General features: G+C 54.9%; 3 protein-coding genes and 1 pseudogene across 8 annotated transcripts in view; 1 reads left to right on the forward strand and 3 right to left on the reverse strand.

Annotated features, from left to right (window-relative positions):
• The first annotated feature begins 267 nt into the window (after positions 1-267).
• Positions 268-19259, forward strand: ENDOG (endonuclease G). Of its 2 annotated transcripts, none has more exons than XM_089913845.1 (3): positions 268-1096; positions 2285-2394; positions 2540-3345. In XM_089913845.1, the coding sequence occupies exons 1-3, from the start codon at positions 587-589 to the stop codon at positions 2655-2657; spliced, it is 738 nt and encodes a 245-aa protein (XP_089769971.1). In that variant the 5' UTR covers positions 268-586; the 3' UTR covers positions 2658-3345. The 2 variants fall into 2 exon arrangements, with proteins under 2 accessions (XP_089769971.1, XP_022434248.1); XM_022578540.2 differs by lacking the exon at positions 2540-3345 and adding an exon at positions 3615-19259 and having other exon boundaries at positions 305-1096.
• SPOUT1 (SPOUT domain containing methyltransferase 1) lies at positions 3335-11058 on the reverse strand. Of its 3 annotated transcripts, none has more exons than XM_089913843.1 (12): positions 10998-11058; positions 10339-10384; positions 9898-10023; positions 8475-8634; positions 8151-8240; positions 8000-8049; positions 7641-7771; positions 6121-6271; positions 5925-6023; positions 5337-5439; positions 5049-5196; positions 3335-4121 (listed from the first exon to the last, which is right to left on the reverse strand). In XM_089913843.1, exons 1-12 carry the CDS (start codon positions 11031-11033, stop codon positions 4053-4055), a joined length of 1209 nt encoding a protein of 402 aa, XP_089769969.1. In that variant the 5' UTR covers positions 11034-11058; the 3' UTR covers positions 3335-4052. The 3 variants fall into 3 exon arrangements, with proteins under 3 accessions (XP_089769969.1, XP_089769968.1, XP_022434247.1); XM_089913842.1 differs by having other exon boundaries at positions 6121-6193; positions 7641-7798; positions 10998-11057; XM_022578539.3 differs by having other exon boundaries at positions 6121-6193; positions 10998-11056.
• On the reverse strand, positions 4128-4921 carry LOC149749057 (uncharacterized; annotated as a pseudogene).
• The window catches only part of KYAT1 (kynurenine aminotransferase 1), a 33108-nt gene continuing 29723 nt past the window's right edge, over positions 16241-19625 (reverse strand). For 2 of the 3 annotated variants that reach the window (XM_022578534.3, XM_089913833.1), the window contains exons 7-12: positions 18354-18474; positions 17935-18011; positions 17717-17806; positions 17414-17600; positions 17255-17334; positions 16301-16537 (exon numbers count right to left, since the gene is read on the reverse strand). In XM_022578534.3, the coding sequence (XP_022434242.2) occupies positions 16301-16537; positions 17255-17334; positions 17414-17600; positions 17717-17806; positions 17935-18011; positions 18354-18474 (792 nt within the window). Of the gene's footprint in view, positions 16538-17254; positions 17335-17413; positions 17601-17716; positions 17807-17934; positions 18012-18353; positions 18475-19625 lie in introns of all 3 variants that reach the window. The other variant, XM_022578532.3, reaches the window with a different exon arrangement.

Below are 19625 nucleotides of genomic sequence, written 5' to 3' on the forward strand. Positions count from 1 at the left end.
AAAATGTCCGGAACCAGTGCCTATTTCCGAATATTTTGCTTATTCCCCGGCCTCTATTATAAGTAATACGGTGGGGAATCCTTGCATCCTTGATTTATTTCCCCAGCTCAGTCCTCTAAGTGATTTAGAAGGTATGAACCTTTTTAAGGCTTTTTTTTTTCTTTTTTTTCCGCTGGGGGCTTGCGGGATCTTAGTTGGCGAAGCGGGAGGATCCCTCGGTGGAGACCAAGGCGACCTGGCGGGGCGGAGCCGGTTCTGGGGGCAGCCAATCACAAGCCGCGACGGTGATGCCACGCCCTCTCAGCGCCCAGTCTTAACAAGGGCAAAGGAAGGGCCCCGGGAGGTCCAGTTGGGCCGGTCCTGACGCCTACTGTTGGCTTCCTGAGTATAATATTAATACTTTGGAGCGCTCGGGAGTGGAAGGGACCCGCGTTCCGCTCTCTCACTCCTCCACTCGGCGCTATCCTCGCGGTGGGCCCCGCAGGCCTGTGCGGCCCCTTTCAGAGCCTCCCTGGTTGGACGCGTGAGGTCGAGGCTTTCCTTCGTCTCCGCGGACCGCTCTCCATCCGCGCTCCGGCCACAATCCATGGCCAAGCAGTTGCTTCGGGTCGGCTTGACCCTGGCGCTGGGCGCAGGGCTGGGTGCAGCCGCCGAGGGCTGGCGGCGGCGGGCGGACGCACAGGCGGCGCCGGGGCTGCTGAGCCGGCTGCCCGTGCTGCCTGTGGCGGCGGCGGCCGGGCTTCCCGCCGTGCCCGGGGCCCCGACGGGCGGCAGCCCCGGCGAGCTGGCGAAGTACGGGCTGCCCGGGGTGGCGCAGCTCAAGAGCCGTGAGTCGTACATGCTGTGTTACGACCCGCGCACCCGCGGCGCGCTCTGGGTGGTCGAGCAGCTGCGGCCTGAGAATCTCCGCGGCGACGGCGACCGCCGCTCCTGCGACTACCACGAGGACGACTCGGTGCATGCGTATCACCGCGCCACCAACGCCGACTACGGGGGCAGCGGCTTCGACCGCGGCCATCTCGCCGCCGCCGGCAACCACCGCTGGAGCCAGAAGGCCATGAACGACACCTTCTACCTGAGCAACATCGCGCCCCAGGTATCGCCTGCGCCCCCCGCCCCGGCGGCGGAAGGCGAGGCCACCGCTCGCCTCTGAGCCTCGATTTGCTCCTCTGCAGATAGGAAAGCTGCCGAGTGCGCGCTTTACGCCAGGCGCCTGGCTAAACACACCGCGCGCCGCAGGCGGAAGGGACGGAGCGGTGGGGCGCTGAGCACCCACTCTGCACTCTGATCTTAACCGAGGGCCCTCGGGCGCCTCCCTGATCTTCAGTTTCCTTGTCTGTAAAATGGGGATAAAACTGTTATTCACCTACCTCGTGCAGAGGCGCTGAGGAACTGAGGGCACCATGCACGTAAAAGTACTGAGCACACTTTCTGGCACACGGCAAGCATTCAGTAAATATCAGCTATAATGAGGGAAGTGATTCTCGGAGAGACAAAGTGACTGGCACAGTGTCACAGTGGGAGGAGACCCAGGCAGCCTGCCTAGAGGACTCTGAGCTTTCAGCCATTGTCCTACCCTGCCTTCCTTCCAGGAGTAAAAGGAAACATAGCTGCACGCAGTGGCTGTTAGTAGCAGTCGCTGTGCGCCTGGACTAGCCGCCCTACCTCTAGCCCTGTTCCCACCCGGGCCTGACACCCACGTGGAGACGGATGTCAGGCTCTGAGTGAGGCTTGTGAGGTCCTAGCCTCTCTGACCTGACTGTGCTCACCCAGGAGCACAGTCCCCTACCCATTTGACTAGACGCCGTGCTGAGGACTGGAGAGCTCAAGTGGTGGAGTCAGGAGCAGATTCCTGACCTTCCCCGCTGAGCTCTGCATGCGGTTCAGACTAGGAAAAGGAAAGGAGAGATGGTTGGGAGAGCTGGTCTTCCCACGAGCCCCTGGGGGCAGTGGGCAGGACTGTTTCTATCTGGGAGGTTTGCTCCTTTCCTTCAGATGGCTCTTTGGAGCTGAGAAACAGCTTTGAAACCTGGGATGCTAGTTCTCCCACTCTAGCTGGACGAAAGTAGCACCTCCTTGAGCTCTATCCGGGCCCCACCCTCGTGACTATGTAGGCTAAGTGACTCTCCTTCCATGAACCTGTTTCCTCCGCCTGCTTGTTCCCACCCCCCACCCAAGCTGGAACTTTCTGGCGCCATGCCAGTGCCAGCCCCTCAGGGCCTGGGGCAGCCCTCTGACTGCAAGTGTCCCAGTCAGTCTCACTGAAGCCCACTTCTCCTGCCAGGTGCCCCAGCTCAACCAGAATGCCTGGAACAACCTGGAAAAGTACAGCCGCAGCCTGACCCGCACCTACCAAAATGTCTATGTCTGCACGGGGCCTCTCTTCCTGCCCAGGTAAGGCTAGAGCTGGGGGGCCTGGGGACACCAGCACCTCCCGTTCATCCCGTCCACGCTCCCCCCAGGCTCTGTGTCAACACCACCAGGTCCCCACTCATCTGGTTTCTTGGCGAGTCTGTCCATTCCGTCTCGGGCCCCCCAGTTCTACTCCACAGAGACCTTTGGGGTACCCACCTAGACATCTCCTCTGCCCGTGGGCACCAGGCCCTGAGTCTACCCTGTTCCTCTCTCCTGTGTCATCTCTTTTCACATCCACCTGACTCTGTGTTCTGCGCGGGTAGAAACCCTTGCACTAGGCTCTCGCCTTCGGGCTCCCCTACTTGGAGCAACCTTCCCCTATGCTTCCCCGGGAGCCAGGTTTGAACTCCATCTCCCTGACCCTGAGCCTTTACTCTTGTCCCTCTGCAGCCCGGCCTCCCAGGTAGAAGGGACTGAGCTCTTCTCAGCTTGCTTGATTTTCTAGCCTGCTGAGCACTGGGATGAGTGAGGCTAGAGGTTGTGGCCACACAGCTGGCTCTGCCTGGGCTGGAATCCAGGCCCTGTCACCTCATTTCTGGGTGCCGTGGGCAAATGAACTCAACATCCTCTCCTGTAAAATGGGGATAATACCCATTAGCTACCACGTGGTTGTTTAAGGGACAAAGCGGGATGGTGGAGGTCACCGTAGTAAGGGCTCAGCACAGGCCTGCTGAGGCGCTGGCTGGGACACTGATGTACTTTAATTAGCAAGTGCCTCCTCTGGCCTGCTGAAATGGAGCGGACGCCGTGGAGGCTTAGCCTGAAGTCACCCATCCGGTGCTCCGGGCACCTGCTCTGCCCTAGGCCCTGTGCTGGTGCTGGGAATTCTGCTGCCACAGCCCTGCCCATTTGGCGCCCACCCTCCACAGGGAGAGACAGACAGTAGTCAAGGGTCCACACGGATGAATGTGAATGAAGGCCTGATTCTTTCTGCAGCGTTTATTGCCACCACCCACTCTACCTGACCCAGTGTTGGACATGAAGAAAACAGGGGAAGAGTGAGTCTCTACCCTGCAGGGAGCTCCCAGCTTCCTGGGGGAGCCAAGCAGGGCAAAGAAGCCTCACGCTGAGGGGTGGTCCTGCAGGTTGACACAAGCTGGAGGTCGGGTCAGGGAAGGCTTCCTGGAGGCGGTGGCCTTGGGTCTGACCAAGCCCCCCAGGAGCCCTAAAAGGCCATGTGTGCCTGGGTCTGCCCACAGGACGGAGGCTGATGGGAAGTCCTATGTGAAGTACCAGGTAATTGGCAAGAACCACGTGGCGGTGCCCACCCACTTCTTCAAAGTGCTGATCCTGGAGGCAGCAGACGGGCAGATCGAACTCCGCTCCTATATGATGCCCAATGCGCCTGTGGATGAGGCGGTCCCGCTGGAGCGCTTCCTGGTGCCCATCGAGAGCATTGAGCGGGCCTCAGGGCTGCTCTTTGTGCCAAATATCCTGGCACGGACAGGCAGCCTTAAGGCCATCACTGCAGGCAGCAAGTAAGGGCAGCCCCAGCCAGACTGTGGGGTCGGGGGGACTGGGTCGAATTAAAGGTGTTCATTTTTGGAGACAAGTCTTTGGTGTGTCTGTCCCAGGTGACCCATGGGAACCTCTGGCTTCACCACTGCTTCTGTGCCATCTTGGGCCCGACAGAACGTTCAGCTGGGCCGGGCACCCGCGTGGGTGAGGCCAGGCTGCAGGGCAGCCAGGGAGATGAGGATGGCTTCCTGGAAGAGAAGCACAGCAACAGGCTGGGGCCTGGGAAGCTAGCGGGTGCCCCACTGCCCAGGACCCAGCCCCTTGGGGTATGCTGCCCTCAGCAGGGCCTGGGGTAGGGGGGTTGCGAAGCACAGGCCCAGCTTCATCCTGCAAATCTTGTCACTGGCCAGGAAAGGGCCTCACCTCTCTGCTTCTAGGTATCTTCCTCTGTAAAATGGGGATGACCGTAATAGCTGCCTCCCAGGGTCGGGGAGGGGGAGGGGGAGGGGGTGGTGATGGGCAGGAGGGCCCTCTGTGCAGCTGTCGGAAGGGTGGGAGCAGGGATTCCTGCTGGGAGGCTGTAGCTGGCAAGCGTGCAACACCTGGCCCTGGCAGGGCTCTCAGGGACAGGTAGACTGAGGCTGTCCACCTGTCTGGTCACCACCCTTTGAGACCAGTGGAAGCAGTGGCACCTTCCCCCAGGAAGTGCCCCCAGGTGCAGCGTTCTTTGCTGCCCTCAGAAGCGGCTGCCCAGGTGGAAGGCTCTCAGAGCTGGTCGCATCCTGTCCCCCGTGGGACAGAGGTGCCAGAGAGGAGAGCTGCCCTGCCCACCAGGGTCAGACACGGGGAAGTGGAACACGGAGCGTATGGCTAAGGGAACAGGCCTAGAGCAGGGATGGGTGGGGTCTCCTGGGTCAGCCAGGTGCTCCTGGAGCAGCTGGATGGGCACCAGCACCCAGGATTCCCAACTCCCAGCTCACTCTCATCTTGTCCCTGCTGCAGTTCTGCTGTGGTGAGAGGCAAAAGGGGGCGAGGAGGCTGGCTCAGGGCAGCCCTGGGCGGGGTGGGGGACTGGGAGAGGTTGCAACGCCCCCCTTTGGACGGACCCCAAGGCTCCAGCCCCTGCTGGTGGTGAGCAGGCTGGGCCTGGAGGTCGGGGAGGCGGGCGGGCTCACCTCGGTGCGGATGGTGCGGCTGCCCTGCTTGGGGCAGGTGTTGACGTACCGATCGAAGAGGACACTGGGCTCAGCCACCTCCAGGTTGGGGTCAGCATCCACTCCAGCTTCCAGCCCTTGGAGGCCCCCAAACACCACGAGAGCGTGCCTGGCGCCCATAGGAGGGGGGTCACTGAGTGCAGCTCCCAGGGCTCTCAGCCCCCCATATGCGCAGAGGCCCGGTCCGTACAGCTCTGCCCCCACCAGTCCTGTCCCCTGCTGCGTTCCTCCTCCCCTGGCTGGACCCACCTGAAGTTGGGAAGCTGGGCGGAGGCCACGTCTGAGCCTCGCTCTGATGTCCCAATGGTCAGGTCATAGCCGTCCTGGAAGGGGGCCTCAGCAAACACAGCACCTGGTGGGGAGGCAAGCTCACTGGGGGCTCTGTTCCCCACAGGCCACTGCCACTTGGCTGCACGTGCGTGTTGGGGGGCGTGGTTTAGGTAAGAGAGCCACAGCCAGGCCCCTCACTCTTGCTGGGAAGTCAGTGATGGAACAGGCGGAGACCGTGCGTGTACCAGCTTGGGGAGACAAAGCAGAGGGTGGGGAGGAAGGAACTCCAAAAGCAAGTAGTGGGCCTCTGACTTATCTGGCCCTTTTGCCCCCATTCCCGACCCCATGGCAGACATTATTAAAGATGCTTTTCCTCAGAAGTCCTTAAAAGCATTCCAGGCAGTGCACTCAAGGAGACCAAGGCCCAGAGAAGGGAAGGCACTTGCCCAAGTCACACGGCAAATGAGTAGGGTTAGGACCCCGGTCTGACTTTGGGGTCAAGCAAGGCTCTCTGTGGCCTCCCAGAGAGAGAGGACGGATATTCACAGGAGGAAGCTCTGTCCTTACTGAGGCAGGAGGCCAGGCGGACCGTGTAGCCCCAGTAGAGACCAGCTTTGGTGCGAGGGTCCTGTGACGACACGACTTTTCCACGGTAGGTCTTGCTTTCTGGAGGGGAAGCAGACAGGCTGTGAAGACGGGGCGAGGGGACAAGGAAGTGGCTCCGAGCCCGCAGGCGGGCCAGGCTGGGGACGCTTTAGGGTACCTGGGAGCTGCTGCTGGTTCAGCCGCACCGTCACCCGGAGTCCAGGCTCCAAGTGCTTGTCGATCTTCACCTCCTGGGAAGAAGCCAGAAGAAACTGGTGCTGTCCGCCGCAGGAGAGCGGGGGTCGCTGCTCTCCCAGACACAGGGGCACCTCAGAGGTCCACGTCACCCTTCGAGCCCCGCTCCCCGGCACCTGGGCCAGACCTGCTCACAGAGACCATTCTTTTATTATTAATTAATTAATTAATTTTGGCTGCATTGGGTCTTCGTTGCTGCACACGGGCTTTCTCTAGTTGCAGCGAGCCGGGGCTACTCTTCGTTGCGGTGCATGGGCTTCTCATTGCAGTGGCTTCTCTGGTTGTGGAGCACGGGCTCTAGGCGCACGGGCTTCAGTAGTTGTGGCGCTCAGGCTCAGTAGTTGCGGCTCTTGGGGGTCTAGAGCTCAGGCTCAGTAGTTGTGGCGCACGGGCTTAGTTGCTCCGCGGCATGTGGGATCTTCCCGGAGCAGGGCTCGAACCCGTGTCCCCTGCATTGGCAGGTGGATTCTGAACCACTGCGCCACCAGGGAAGTCCAAGAGACCATTCTTGCAAAACGACTACTGCAAGACACTGGTCCAGGCCTGGCACAGAGTAGGAAGTATTTCATGAGTAGATTAAATCCCAGTTTCCTACATTTTGGTGGCTATGCCACTTACTAGCTATAGCGGTTTGAGTGGTCACTTAACCCCTCTGAGCCTTAGTGTCCTAATCTGTCAAACAGAAGATGGTCCGTAACTAATACCTATCGTTACACTGCACAGGGCCTGGCATGAAGTAAATGCTGACTACATGGGAGCCTGTGACGAAGGACACTTGATGTTCGTGTTTTGTCCCAATTTTAGTTTATTTTTTCCCCCCACCGCGCTGCATGGCTTGTGGAATCTCAGTTGCCTGACCAGGGATTGGACCCACGCCCTCGGCAGTGAAAGCGTGGAGTCCTGATCACTGGATTATGAGGGAATTCCCTTGTCCCAGTTTTGAATTCAGGATGGGACACTTTCTCTTTTGAGGGTTTCACATTCATTTCTCTCTTCATCTGGGTCTGGGTCATCCTGTTCTGTTTTTAGCCAGTTACCTCAGATCTGTTCTTTTTGAGGGGAGGGGACCCTCATCTGTTTAAATGTTTCGTCTCCTTCTCTAGGAGACTTAGGATTAATAGGTGGCAAATGAATGCTCCGAGCCCCGGCTTGGCAGCGCCCTGGAACAGCCCCAGAGGCACTGTGAACTTGATTTTCCCGGGTTTTGTTTTGGTTTGTTTTTCGTATAAGGACTATCTTCTGTTGATTTGATTTTTCTAAAACAGTAAATTTTGCTCCTGGCTTTATCTGTTGAGCCCCATTTTAGGCACTTCTCTGGCCCAAATCTGCATCAATGGGGGACTGGCAGGCAGAGATGCCTGGGGCCAGGGCTCCCCACCCATGTGCCCTCCGTAGCCAGGGTGTGTCTGGGAAACGTGTCTCGACCCACCCTCCAACTCCTACCTTCTTCATGCCACAGTTGACAAAGGAGCCCTGGCCCGGCCGGGTGGGCCGGTCCACCACGATGCCCTCTCGGAACTCGGATTCCTCATCCTGACGCATGTGGTGAGGGCTGTCCAAGGGGTTCAGGAGCCCTGTGGTTGGGGAGGGCCAGGAAGATTCTGGGAGGTGCAGAGGCACACGGAGGGGTAGAAGGTAAGGCTGGGAACCCTGGTTCAGGTTCCAGCTCTGCCACAGGTCTGCTGCTTACCACCAGCCACAGGCCTTGCCCTGCCTGGGCTTGCTTTCCCAACTGTACCATGATTTCTCAGGGTCTGGGGGATGATCCATGGGAAATGGGGGTCAGCCACCCCCAGCCTTACCTGCAAACTGTAGATCCTGATGCTTGGGGAAGAATGCTTTTCTTAGGTACCTAGGAAAGGACGCACATCTCAGGGAGGCCACCTCCCATCCGACCTGCACCGTGACCACCCCTCCCACATGCTCCGGCAAGTCTGTCCTTCATGCCCTTACTGTGGACACTCCAGGTACTGCAGGATCCGGGCCAGCTGCACGCATGCCTGCCCCTTCTTGCCGACTCCCCTGAATTCCCCCTCCACAGTCCTGGAGAGAGAAAGAAAGGGCTCAAGCCCACCGGGTTTCCTTCAAGAGCTCCTCCCCCCAGTATGACCTCTGCAGCGCCCCTGCTTTGCAACTCGACCCGCCAGGGTTACAACGGGGGCATTCAGACAGGATCCTCAGCCCAGGCAAGTAGGCAGGGAAAAAAGGGAAGCCCAGCCAATCATGGCAGCCCCTCCCTTCTCCCTGAGCCCTGGGGCCCGCTGGATGGCCCCTCACTTGGCATCTTGGCCCTCTTCATCAAACACCACAATCTCATCCACACAGAAGATGGTGCAGGCTCTAGCAATCTGGCCGGCCAGGTAGGTGCGAAGCTCGGGCGACTGGGCGTTGTCCAGGATGGAGCCTGGAAGGGCCACGCTCAGGGTGTAGTGCCGCCCTGGGCAGGACAGGGGTGTTCATGGTCAGCCAGAGAGGCCAGGGCCATCCCTCCCCTCCCTTGCTCTAATCCCAGGGCCCAGAGTTAGAGAATTTTCCTACTGTGAGGAGTTTTGAGCTAAGCAGCATAGATCCAACTCCCCTCTCTGGGCCTCAATCTCCCCAGGAAGAAAATGGAATCAGGTCTCCAGGACTCCCGTAAGAAGGGCATACCACTGGGCCAGGCAAGGGAGCGGTTAGAAGAACTGACCTATATTCACATCCTCTGCCCCCTACTGCCTCAGTTCTCCAGGCATCAAATAGGGAAGATAATGAGTTAATATTTATTCTTAGTGCCTTTTATATGTGCACATTTAACCAATAATCCTAGGAAGTAGGCACTACCATGATCCTGATTGAGAGGTGGGGAACCTTCAGCCCACAGAGGTCAAATATGTGACCCAAGGTCACACAAAAGGTAGGACAGCTGGCTTCAGAGGGACCACCACACTTTCCCTCCCAGAGTTGTCCAAAGGGAGCCACAGGAGATAAAGGGCTTTCCCGGTGTCAGACAGCTGACATGCTCAGTTTCTGTCCCCACTGTCACCATCATCACTGGTAACCACTGGGCTTACAGAGTACAATATGGCCCCCTGACCCTCCAGATCTTTGGGTCTGGCCGAGGAGGAAAGATACAACTTGTTAGGGTAGATCCAAATGTACGAACACGGAATGACATCCAGGACACAATGTGGGATGAGAAAAAACAGCTCCAGAAGTGCGTGGATAAAGCAGTCTCAACTTTTGTAAAACTGTATCTGTATACCTCCCTACCTATATATAAGTGGGTGTTAACATAGCTGGAGAAACGTTAGCTGCAATGTTTGCTGGGATTTTTCCTTTCTTTATTGTTTTCTGTATTGTTTGGGGAGTTTTGTTTTGAGCATGTATTATTTAATGAGAAAAAAGAGACATTCTTAATATGAAATCAAAATAATTAAATGAAAAGTGAAATTAAAGCACACAGTGATCAATAAAAAAGGAAAAACATTAACTGTCATATTACAATGATGAGGTTCTAGAGGCACAAAGTGATGGTACATGATGCTTACCCTCCACAGAATCGAAATCTACCTAAGCAGGAAGTTAGGACTCGGTTTTCTGGGTCCCTCCCATTCTCTGAGCCTCATTTTCTCCATCAGGACAAGATGTCTGGACCCACTGGCCCCTAAGGGCCCTTCCAGCTATAACATTCTCTGCCCTACCGAGGGCCCAGCTTGCTCACCCCGATCCTCCCTCTGGGCAGCTGCCTCCTCCTCCTGCTGTCGCTTTGCCTGTTCCTCCTGCACTCGCTGCCGCTCCAGTTTCTTCATCATCTTGAGATCCTTCCACTTCTTTTTCTCCTCTTTTTCTGGATAAGAGGACATCCCGATTGGTGGAGGGAAGAGGGACTTGGAGGTGAGGAGGACTTGGAGCAGTCCAGGAGGTGATGTCCTCTCAGTAGGGGCAGCCTGGGCTCTCCAATGCTGCTGAGACGGCAGCCAAAGGAGCCTCCCAGGGCTTCTGGCCCCGTCTTCTCCATTTTGGGTACTGTGGGACCTAGAGGGGCCAAATCTGGTGGCTTTTCCCCAAGATTCAGCTGTGCACTGATGGAGTGGCCTCGGGGAGAGGTGAGCACAGACGCTCAGCTCCCCATCTGAGCCCACCGCCCCGGTCCCTTACTTACTCTGTTGCTTCCATTTTCGCCACTCCACCCTCTGGCCATGTTCACCCTGGAGTAGGGGTGGGAGGAGATGTAGGAGTGAGGCTGAATGGTCACACCCGAGAGGAGGTCCCACTTGGTGCTCCACAGCTGTCCCCTCTCTTTAAATGGAGGTGGTGAGGAAATGAGGAAACCCTCCCCCCGCCCCCCACGCCACACTCCTGCTGCCCAGAGAAAGCGTCAGGAGGGCAGGGACCTGTCGTACCCCCAGTGCCTGAGACCACACCTGGCACACAGTAAGCATTCAATAAATTGTTTAATGAGTTCCCACTGGAGAGAAGAGGAAACAGGTTCAGGGGGACAGGACCTGCCCACTGTCGCCCTGGTGTCAGAAGAGATACGCCACGAAAGGGCTCGGGATTCCGAGCCGGGTCCAGTCTTCTGAATCCGGGCCCCGGGCAATGAGTTACCCAACGCAGTCCCGGCTCTGACTCGAACCCCGGCTCCCACCTCCGGTTCTCATCTGGACAGGGGTGCTTGAGGCCATAAGCATGCGGCACCTCGGGGACTCGGGCCGCGGAGCAGCGACGAGCAGGGCCAGGCCCCGCCACGGGCCCCCAAGCGGCTCTTTCTCTTGCCTCCACCCCGCGCCCTGCCGCGGGATCCCACATCCCTCCACCTACCGGGCCGCAGGGCCTCTTCCTCCCGCGCTCCGCCATGTTCGTCGCACACCGTCGGCCCCGCCCAGCCAATCAGACTCACCCCTTCCGCCAACACCTCCTCCGAGCCGTCCAATCGGAGAGCCAATGGCGTGCGAGGGCGCGGCCTATGCGCCGGGCTGAGGGAGTGTGTGGGCCTGGGACTGGCTCCTGGGGGCGGGCTCCCGGGGGTGGGCGGGGCTCATCGCAGGCCTGGGTGTCCAAAGACGCACGGTATCCGGTTCTCTCCTGAACCCTTGGACGATAGGAGAGCTACCCTCTCTCCTCCCGTCGGGCGCCAAACTCAAAGCTCAGCTTGGTTTTACACATGGGGACCCTGAGGCACAGAGCTGGAGTGTGATTCAGAGCTGGCAATAATTTAATCCAATTATTTTATAGATTCGTTCATTTACTCTCCTTTAATTATCAGACTTTACTTTTTTAGAGGTTTAGGTTTACCGAAAATTGAACAGATAGTACAGAGTTCCCACATAACCCGCACTCAGTTTCTGTTGTTCACATGTGTTAATGTGTACATTTGTTATAGTTGATGAACCTATATTGATGCATTGTTCATAGTTTACATTAGGGTTCACTCTTTGTGTTGTACATTCTAACAGTTTTGACAAATGCATAATGTCATATATCTACCATTACAGTATCATACAAAATTGATTCACTGCCCTAAAAATCCCCTGTGCTCCACCTACCTCCCCCACCCCTCAAGCCCCTGGTAACTACGGGGACCCTGATCTTTTTTACTGTCCCTATAGTTTTGCCTTTTCCAGAATGTCATATAGTTGGAATCAGACAGTATGCAGCCTTTTCAGACTCCCTTCTTTCACTAAGCAACATGCATTTAAAGTTCCTCTAAAGTAGGAGATAGATGGGCCCCTGGGCTGGACAGCTGGGGTTTGTCAAGTGGAGTAACACTGAAGCTCTGTTCTCACCCAGATGCTCCAAGGTCAAAGCTAGTGGCAGAAGCTGAGCTCTGCTGAAGTAAAGAGATAAGATAACCACTCCTGAGGTCAAGGAAAACTTCCTGTCTGGACATGTGCAGGAAGGCTCCTTGGGGGTCAAAAAGGGAGGGGGCACCACCCCATAATAAGTGTGGACATATACACACAGGCCTCTGCAGTGGAATCCATCTTAGCACAAAGTTGCACACGCAGCTTGGGGAGGGTCCTAGGACCAGTCATGTGTGAAAAAAGAAATAATTGGCCAAAGGTAAACAAAGACCAGGAAGAACTGTCCTATATAAGTGATTTAAATCGCCTCTTTACTCCACTCCTCCCCATTAGAAAGGATGCCCACACCCTTTCTCTCTGGGTGTGTATTTCTGCCTAGCTTCGACTTAAATAAACTGTTTCTCTGTGTGCTCTCCCATAGTGCTGTGTCTCTAATAATAAACTTTGTACCTGTTTTTTACAGTTTTTGCCTCCTTGAAACATTCTTGCTCTCAGATGGGGGAAAGAGCCAGGGCCACTTTGCTTCTAGCCTCTAGCCCCTGGTGCTCTAGCGGCTAGGATTCCTGGTTTTCATCTGGGCTACGCAGGTTCAATTCCTGGGCAGGGAACTAAGTCCTCACTGCTGTCTCTCCGTGATCACCTCCATATCTTCTAATGGCTTGATAACTCATTTCTTTTTCTTTTTTTTTAATAGTAGGTTGAAGATATAATTTTTAAAAATTTATTTATATTTATTCATTTATTTGGTTGCGCCAGGTCTTAGTTGCGGCTCGCCGGCTCCTTAGTTGTGTCATGCGAACTCTTAGTTGCTACATGCATGTGGGATCTAGTTCCCTGAGCAGGGATTGAATCCGCGCCCCCTGCACTGGGAGTACGGAGTCTTAACCACTCCACCACCAGGGAAGTCCCCGATGGCTCATTTCTTTTTACTGCCGGATACTATTCGTTGTATGGCTATGCCACTGTGTGTCTATCCATTCACCTTTTGAAGGACATTTGGTTGCTTCCAGTATTTGGCAATTATGAATAAAACTGCTGCAAATATTCATGTGCAGGTTTTTGTGTGGACATGAATTTTCAGCTCATTTGGGTAAATAGCTGGAAGTCTGATTGCTGGATCCAACAGTAAGACTATGTTTAGCTTTGTAAGAAATTGCCAAACTGGGAATTCCCCGGTGGCCCAGTGGCTAAGACTCCTTGCTCCCAATGCAGGGGGCCCGGGTTCAGTTCCTGGTCAGGGAACTAGATCCCACATGCATGTAGCAACTAAGAGTTCGCATGACACAACTAAGGAGCCCACACGTGGCGACGAAGATCCTGTGTGCCGTGACTAACACCCGGCGCAGCCAAATACATAAATAAATAAAAAAGAAATGGCCAAGCTGTCTTCCAAAGCGGTTATACCAGTTTGCATTCCTACCAGCAAGGGATGAGATACACTTTCTTTTTTAAATAATAAATTTGAGTCCATATTCATTCAATCAACAAATATTTATCACGCAGATCCTATTTTGAGGCTGGAACTCCCTGTGCTAACCGCCCGGGACACAATGGTAGGGAAAGCAGATACTGATCTGGAGTTTACAGCCTAGTAGAGGAGAGATTCATTTCTAATTCAAGGTGCGTTAACATTACAGGGGTTGTGTTTATTTCACCATTCCCCGCTCTCCCCTATCTGAATGAAAGGCAAAGTCATTTATGCATCTCAGGTTGGCTGAGGTTACTCAGTCTAAGATCTGGAACCTCTGTAGAGTCACAGATTTGAGTTATGGGCAGATTCCGGGTTGGTTCATGAGACATGAAACCTTTGGTCAGGGTGGTTCTATCCAAGAAATCTATGCGTTTACCCCATTGAGGACTTTCTTATCATCAGGCTATGTGTAGTATGGCAAAGGGGCTCCAACCCTGAGCCTCTGAGTTGTTATTTTGTTTCATAATCTTGACTTTGGAACAGTGATAGTATTACAAAGTCATAGTTGGGAAATGAAGAAGTGTCCTGGGACTTCCCTGGTGGTCCAGTGGTTAAGACTCTGCACTTCCAATGCAGGGGGTGCAGGTTTGATCCCTGGTCCGGGAACTAAGACTCCATGTGCCGCCTGGCCAAAAAATAAATAATTTTAAAAATTAAAAAAAAAAAAAAAGGAAGTGTCCTGTCATAACACCAAGTATGTTCCAAACAGCAATTCTCTGACACCAAGTGGGTATCCTACACTTCAATTAAATTCTGACAAGTTGGCACAGACCTCATAGGTTAAGGGATCAGTCCCACAAGACTGTCTCCCACTTCAGATGTCAGCAGCAAGTGGGGTCACCAGCCACCCCCACTTCTGCCTGGCCGACTACAAATTCCAGCATTTCCATGACCACCCCCAGATTAAATAATTTGCTGAAACAATTCACAGCCCTCAGGAAAGTGCTATACTTACAATTAGAATTTCATTAGAGAAGATAACAACCCAGGAACAGCCAAATGGAAGACGTACATAGACTAAGGTCTTGGGAGAGGGGGGTGCAGAGGTTCCACGCCCTCTCCAGATGGGCCACCCTACCAGCTCATCGATGTGTTCACCAACCCAGAAGGTCCTTGAGCCTCAGTGATTCAGGGTTTTTTTTTTTTTTTTTTTTTTGCGGTACACGGGCCTCTCACTGTTGTGGCCTCTCCCGTTGCGGAGCACAGGCTCTGGACGCGCAGGCTCAGCAGCCGTGGCTCACGGGCCCAGCCGCTCCGCGGCATGTGGGATCTTCCTGGACCGGGGCACGAACCCGTGTCCCCTGCATCGGCAGGCGGCCTCTCAACCACTGCGCCACCAGGGAAGCCCTGATTTAGGGTTTTTATGTGGGATTTTATTACATATGCACATCTGATTAAATCATTAGCCATGTGACTGAACTCAATGTCCAGTCCCTTTTCCCTCCCTGAGGTCTGGGTTTGAGGCTGAAAGTTCTGACCCTCTAATCACATGGTTGAAGGGGTTCATTTTGAATAACAAAAGACACTACTAACACTCATGAAATTACAAGGGTTTTAGGAGCTCTGTGCCAGGAACCAGGGACAAAGACCAAATGTATTTTATTATCCTATATGTTCCCATCAGCTCCCCAGTTAAATATGTGACATGAGCAAAACCCATGAGCTTGCTATGCAAATGCAACTTCAAGACAATTCCCCAGCACCACCTTCCAAATGATTTCAGGAGTTGCGTTGCTTTCCAGTGGGAGGCCCACCCCTGGGATCAAATCGCATTTCTACATTTTACCAGCTGGATGGCCTCAGGTAAGTCCCCTCACCTCCAAAGCGGTTTCCTCACCTGTAAAATGGAGGCAGTAACTCCTGTCTCAGAGGGTCCTTTAATGAGATGGTGCGTGAGCAGTAAATGTTAGGGGAAACATTCCTTTCCCCTTCTGTCTAATTATGTAATCCCTGGCAATCCTGGCCTGGACTCTGATTCCTGTGGGGTGTGACTGTCCGAGTCTTCCCTGTTAGACACTCAACTGAGGCCCCCATCACACACACACACACACACACACACACACACACCACACCACACCACCACCACCACCAACAACAACAGTAACACACACCATCTGAGCCCCTAGGCCTGGTTTTACCATTAACTAACTGGGTGGCCTCAGACAAGGTCCAAGTCCCTGCCCTTCTTTGGGCCTCAAAACACATTTGTACAAAGAGAGTCTAGGATCTGAGGTTCAGGGAGGTGGGAGTTGCCTTCCATTCTGACTAAGCCCCCATCTGCAATCAGCACCAGGGTGTGAAGCAGAGAGAAGCAGCCAATAACAGTTTGAATAACTTAAAAGTTTATTATGGGCAAAAGTACTGGCTTGAACAGTCAAGCCTAAGGGCAACTTTCCAAAATCAAGCTTAGATAAGGAAAGGGAGGGATGCCTGAGGCCTGGCTGGGGCCAACGCAAGGCTGGGGCCAGTGCAAGGCTGGGGCCAGTGCTGAGACCCAAGGTCAGTACACTATTGAACTCTGCCCTCTGAGTCCCAGCTGAGTCTGGGGAGGCCAGAGGGGACCCAAGACCATATAGCCCAGCACAGGGAGGACCAGGGAGAGGCCCTGGTCAGGCCTCCTTCACCTCTGCAACAGGAACACAGCTATGCACCATGGGGAAGTGCTCCTGACTGTCCCAAGACCAAAAGGGGGGCTCTTCCCTGAGGTTATTCTGTGTTACAGAGAAGAGATCCTCCAGTACCATCTACCCCCAACCTGGGAATGGCTGAAACCTGCACAAAGACAGAGCCCTGCAGAGTGTCAGGGAGCAGGCAGTGCAGGGCCCAGGGGGTGATGTCAGGGCCTAAGCTCATCCTTCCACTTCTGTAGCTTCTTGTCCATGGCCTGGAGCGTGGATTCGTCCTGCACCAACACAGACTGGTCCTACCCCTCTCCCCACACCCGCAGGAGGCATGGGGAGGCTTGAGGAGGTCTTCCCTCCCCCAGGCCTGTCCTTTACCTTCATGAAACAGAAGCGGATATAGTGGTCAAAGAGCTTCTGATGTGGCACGCTGCAGAAGATGGAGGCTGGGATGGCCATCAAGCCCTGTGGAGGAGGAAGCCCATGTCTCAGCGGCCCCACAGCCCAGCAGGCCTCTGGGGGGCTCCAGGGGGTCAGAGACGTTCCGTGATGAGACAGGAGAAGGAAAATTAGTTCAGTGCAGCACCTCCCAGTGTTGCATCCAGGTCAGAGGAAAAGCATCCCAAATCATCATTCCAAGTCCCTCCTTATGCACAGAAGGGAGAGGGAGGCTGAGAGCAGGGAAGATCATGCGGTAGGTCAGGGCAGAGCCATAGAATAAATAAGTCTTAGGGAATTCCATGACGGTCCAGTGGTTAGGACTCTGCGCTTTCACTGCTGAGGGCGCGGGTTCAATCCCTGGTCGGGGAACTAAGATCCTGTAAACCATGTGGCACGGCCAAAACAAAAAACAAAAAAACACCACAAACAAGCAAAAAAAAAGAAATAAGTCTTAGAGTCGTAGCTCTGAGCTGGATGGACCTCAGAGTTAATGGGCCAGCTCCTCACTGTACAGATGGGAAGACTGAAGCCCTGAGAGGGCAAGAATTCCTGCCAGCCCACAAGGCATATTTGAGCAAATTGAAAACAGGCTTCCCATTCCTTGAAGTGGATGCAACCCTGTGCCATGGCTCAAGGCAGAGGACTGGCTGGACTTTGGCGCATCAGCCCCCTGGTCAGGCACCCTTAGCAGTGCACAGCCTGTAAAACGTACCCAGCGGCCCTGGCAGAGGCCCAGCCCACCTTGTTCTTGATCATCCACTTGACAAAGCGTCTGTCGTAGGGCTCATCTGCAGCTCCAGGCAAGTTGGGCATCTTGCTCTCTGGGGGACAGAGGCCAGGCTGAGCCCTGAGCAGCCTCCAGGGCCCTGTACCTGGCCCAGCCCGGCCAGTCCCACTCACTGAATTCCGAGATGTCTGTGATGAGGAAGTAGCTGCCCTGGGGGATCACGGGCCTCAGGCCTACAGACTTCAGGCTCTGTATCATGTGGTCACGGCAGCGCTGTATGGCCTGTGGGAGCTGCACAAAGTAGCTGCTGGGTTGGCCGAAGTGCAGTTGCTCCCGCTCAAAGCTCTGGGCTACTGCAGCCTGGGGGGGGCGGAGGGACAAGCAGGTCAGGTGTGACCTGACCTTGGAGCCAGCCCGAACTCCTTTCTTGCCCCACTCCCTCCCCCGGTGGGGTGGGTACTGCCCCCCCCCTTCACCTGGGCCTGTGTGGGACAGTGGAAGATGGAGTTCTGGTGCATGGTGCGCAGGTGCTTCAGGAGACTGTCCGGGCCTAGGACCCAGCCCACCTGGACCAGGAACATAGGTAGGGGGTGAGGCTCTTCGGGGCCTGACCAAACCCTTTCTGGATTTCCAGGCCAGACTCACCTACCAAGGATTGTAGAGGGAGGGATCACCCCCGCCCTCGTTGACTCACCTTCCAGCCTGTGGCGCTAAAGGTCTTGCCAGCGCTGCCAATGGTCAGGGTGCGTTCCCACATGCCAGGGAGGGTGGCTGCCCAAGGCCAAAGAAAGAAGCTGCTGAGATGGGGGGGGGCAGGGGAGGGGTGGGGGCTGGACCCCAGCAGGCACTCAGGCTCTCAACGCTCCAGATTCCACCATGTGCTAAGCTACTCTCAGGACTTATTTGAGCTCACCCTCATGACAACCCTGGGAGGCAGGTGCCATGTGTTCCCCTGTCCTCAGAGAGGTGAAGTCACTGCCCCAGGTCACCTGACCTGTGTGGGTCTAGACCCCTCGGTCCTAATCAACAGGCCTGCGCTGACACCCAGACTGGGCTCAAGGCCCTGCCACAAATGTCCAGGGGAACGGGGGCACCCTGGCCGGCTCGGCTCACCGATGCTGACGTGCTGGCACCCGTCGTAGACCAGCCACTGGTAGACCTCGTCGGTGATACACACCACGTCATGCTGCTGGCACAGGCTGGCCACCAGCTCCAGTTCTGCCCTGGAGAACACCTGCAGGGACCATCCCCAAACAGAGAGGCCTGCTTAGAGAGATGAAAAGACAGGGCCAGAGACGGTGCTGAGGGCTTTTCTGTCCCATCCTATCCCTGCAACAGTGACCCTGTGAAGTTGGTTGTGAGATAACAGAAAATACATATATATATATATATATATATATATATATATATGTGTGTGTGTATATATATATACATATATACATACATATATATGTGTATATATATATATATATATATATATACACACACACACACACATACATATATATATATATATCTGCCCCAATTCCTGGCACAGAACTCCTAAAACCCTTGTAAATTACTAAGTGGTAAGAGCACTAGGAACATCTTTTGTTCTATTATTTGCTCTTTGATCCTGACCTAGACACAGGGCGGCTCTGGAAACTCTTGTAAATTCCTAAGTGATAAGAGCACTAGAAGTGGACTTCCCTGGTGGCACAGTGGTTAAGAATCCACCTGCCTTCAATCCCTGGTCTGGGCAGATCCCACATGCCGCGGAGCAACTAAGCCTGTGCACCACAACTACTGAGCCTGTGCTCTAGGGCCCGTGAGCCACAACTACTGAGCCCTCATGCCACAACTACTGAAGCCCATGCGCCTAGGACCTGTGCTCCACAACCACAACAAGAGAAGCCACCGTAATGAGAAGCCCGCGCACGGCAACAAAGAGTAGCCACTGCTCGCCGCAACTAGAGAAAGCCCGTGCACAGCAACGAAGACCCAACACAGCCATAAATAAATAAATAAATAAATAAATAAATTTATAACCAAAAAAAAAAGAATCCGCCTGCCAGTGTGGGGGACACGGGTTCGAGCCCTGGTCCGGGAAGATCCCACATGCCACGGAGCAACTAAGCCCGTGCGCCACAACTACTGAACCTAAGCTCTAGAGCCCGTGAGCCACAACTACTGAGCCCGCATGCCACAACTACCGAAGCACACATGCTCTAGGGCCCGCATGCCACAACTACGGAGCCCGAGTGCTGCAGCTACTGAAGCTCGCACACCTAGAGCCTGTGCTCCGCAACAAGAGAAGCCACCACAATGAGAAGCCCATGCACCGCAACCAAGAGTAGCCCCCACTCGCTGCAACTAGAGAAAGCCTGCACGCAACAACAAAGACCC

This window comes from Delphinapterus leucas, chromosome 6, assembly GCF_059928025.1.
Source record: "Delphinapterus leucas isolate spDelLeu-1000000601 "Yukka" chromosome 6, BTC_Dleu_Yukka2, whole genome shotgun sequence".
In the NCBI taxonomy this organism is placed as follows: Eukaryota; Metazoa; Chordata; class Mammalia; order Artiodactyla; family Monodontidae; genus Delphinapterus; species Delphinapterus leucas.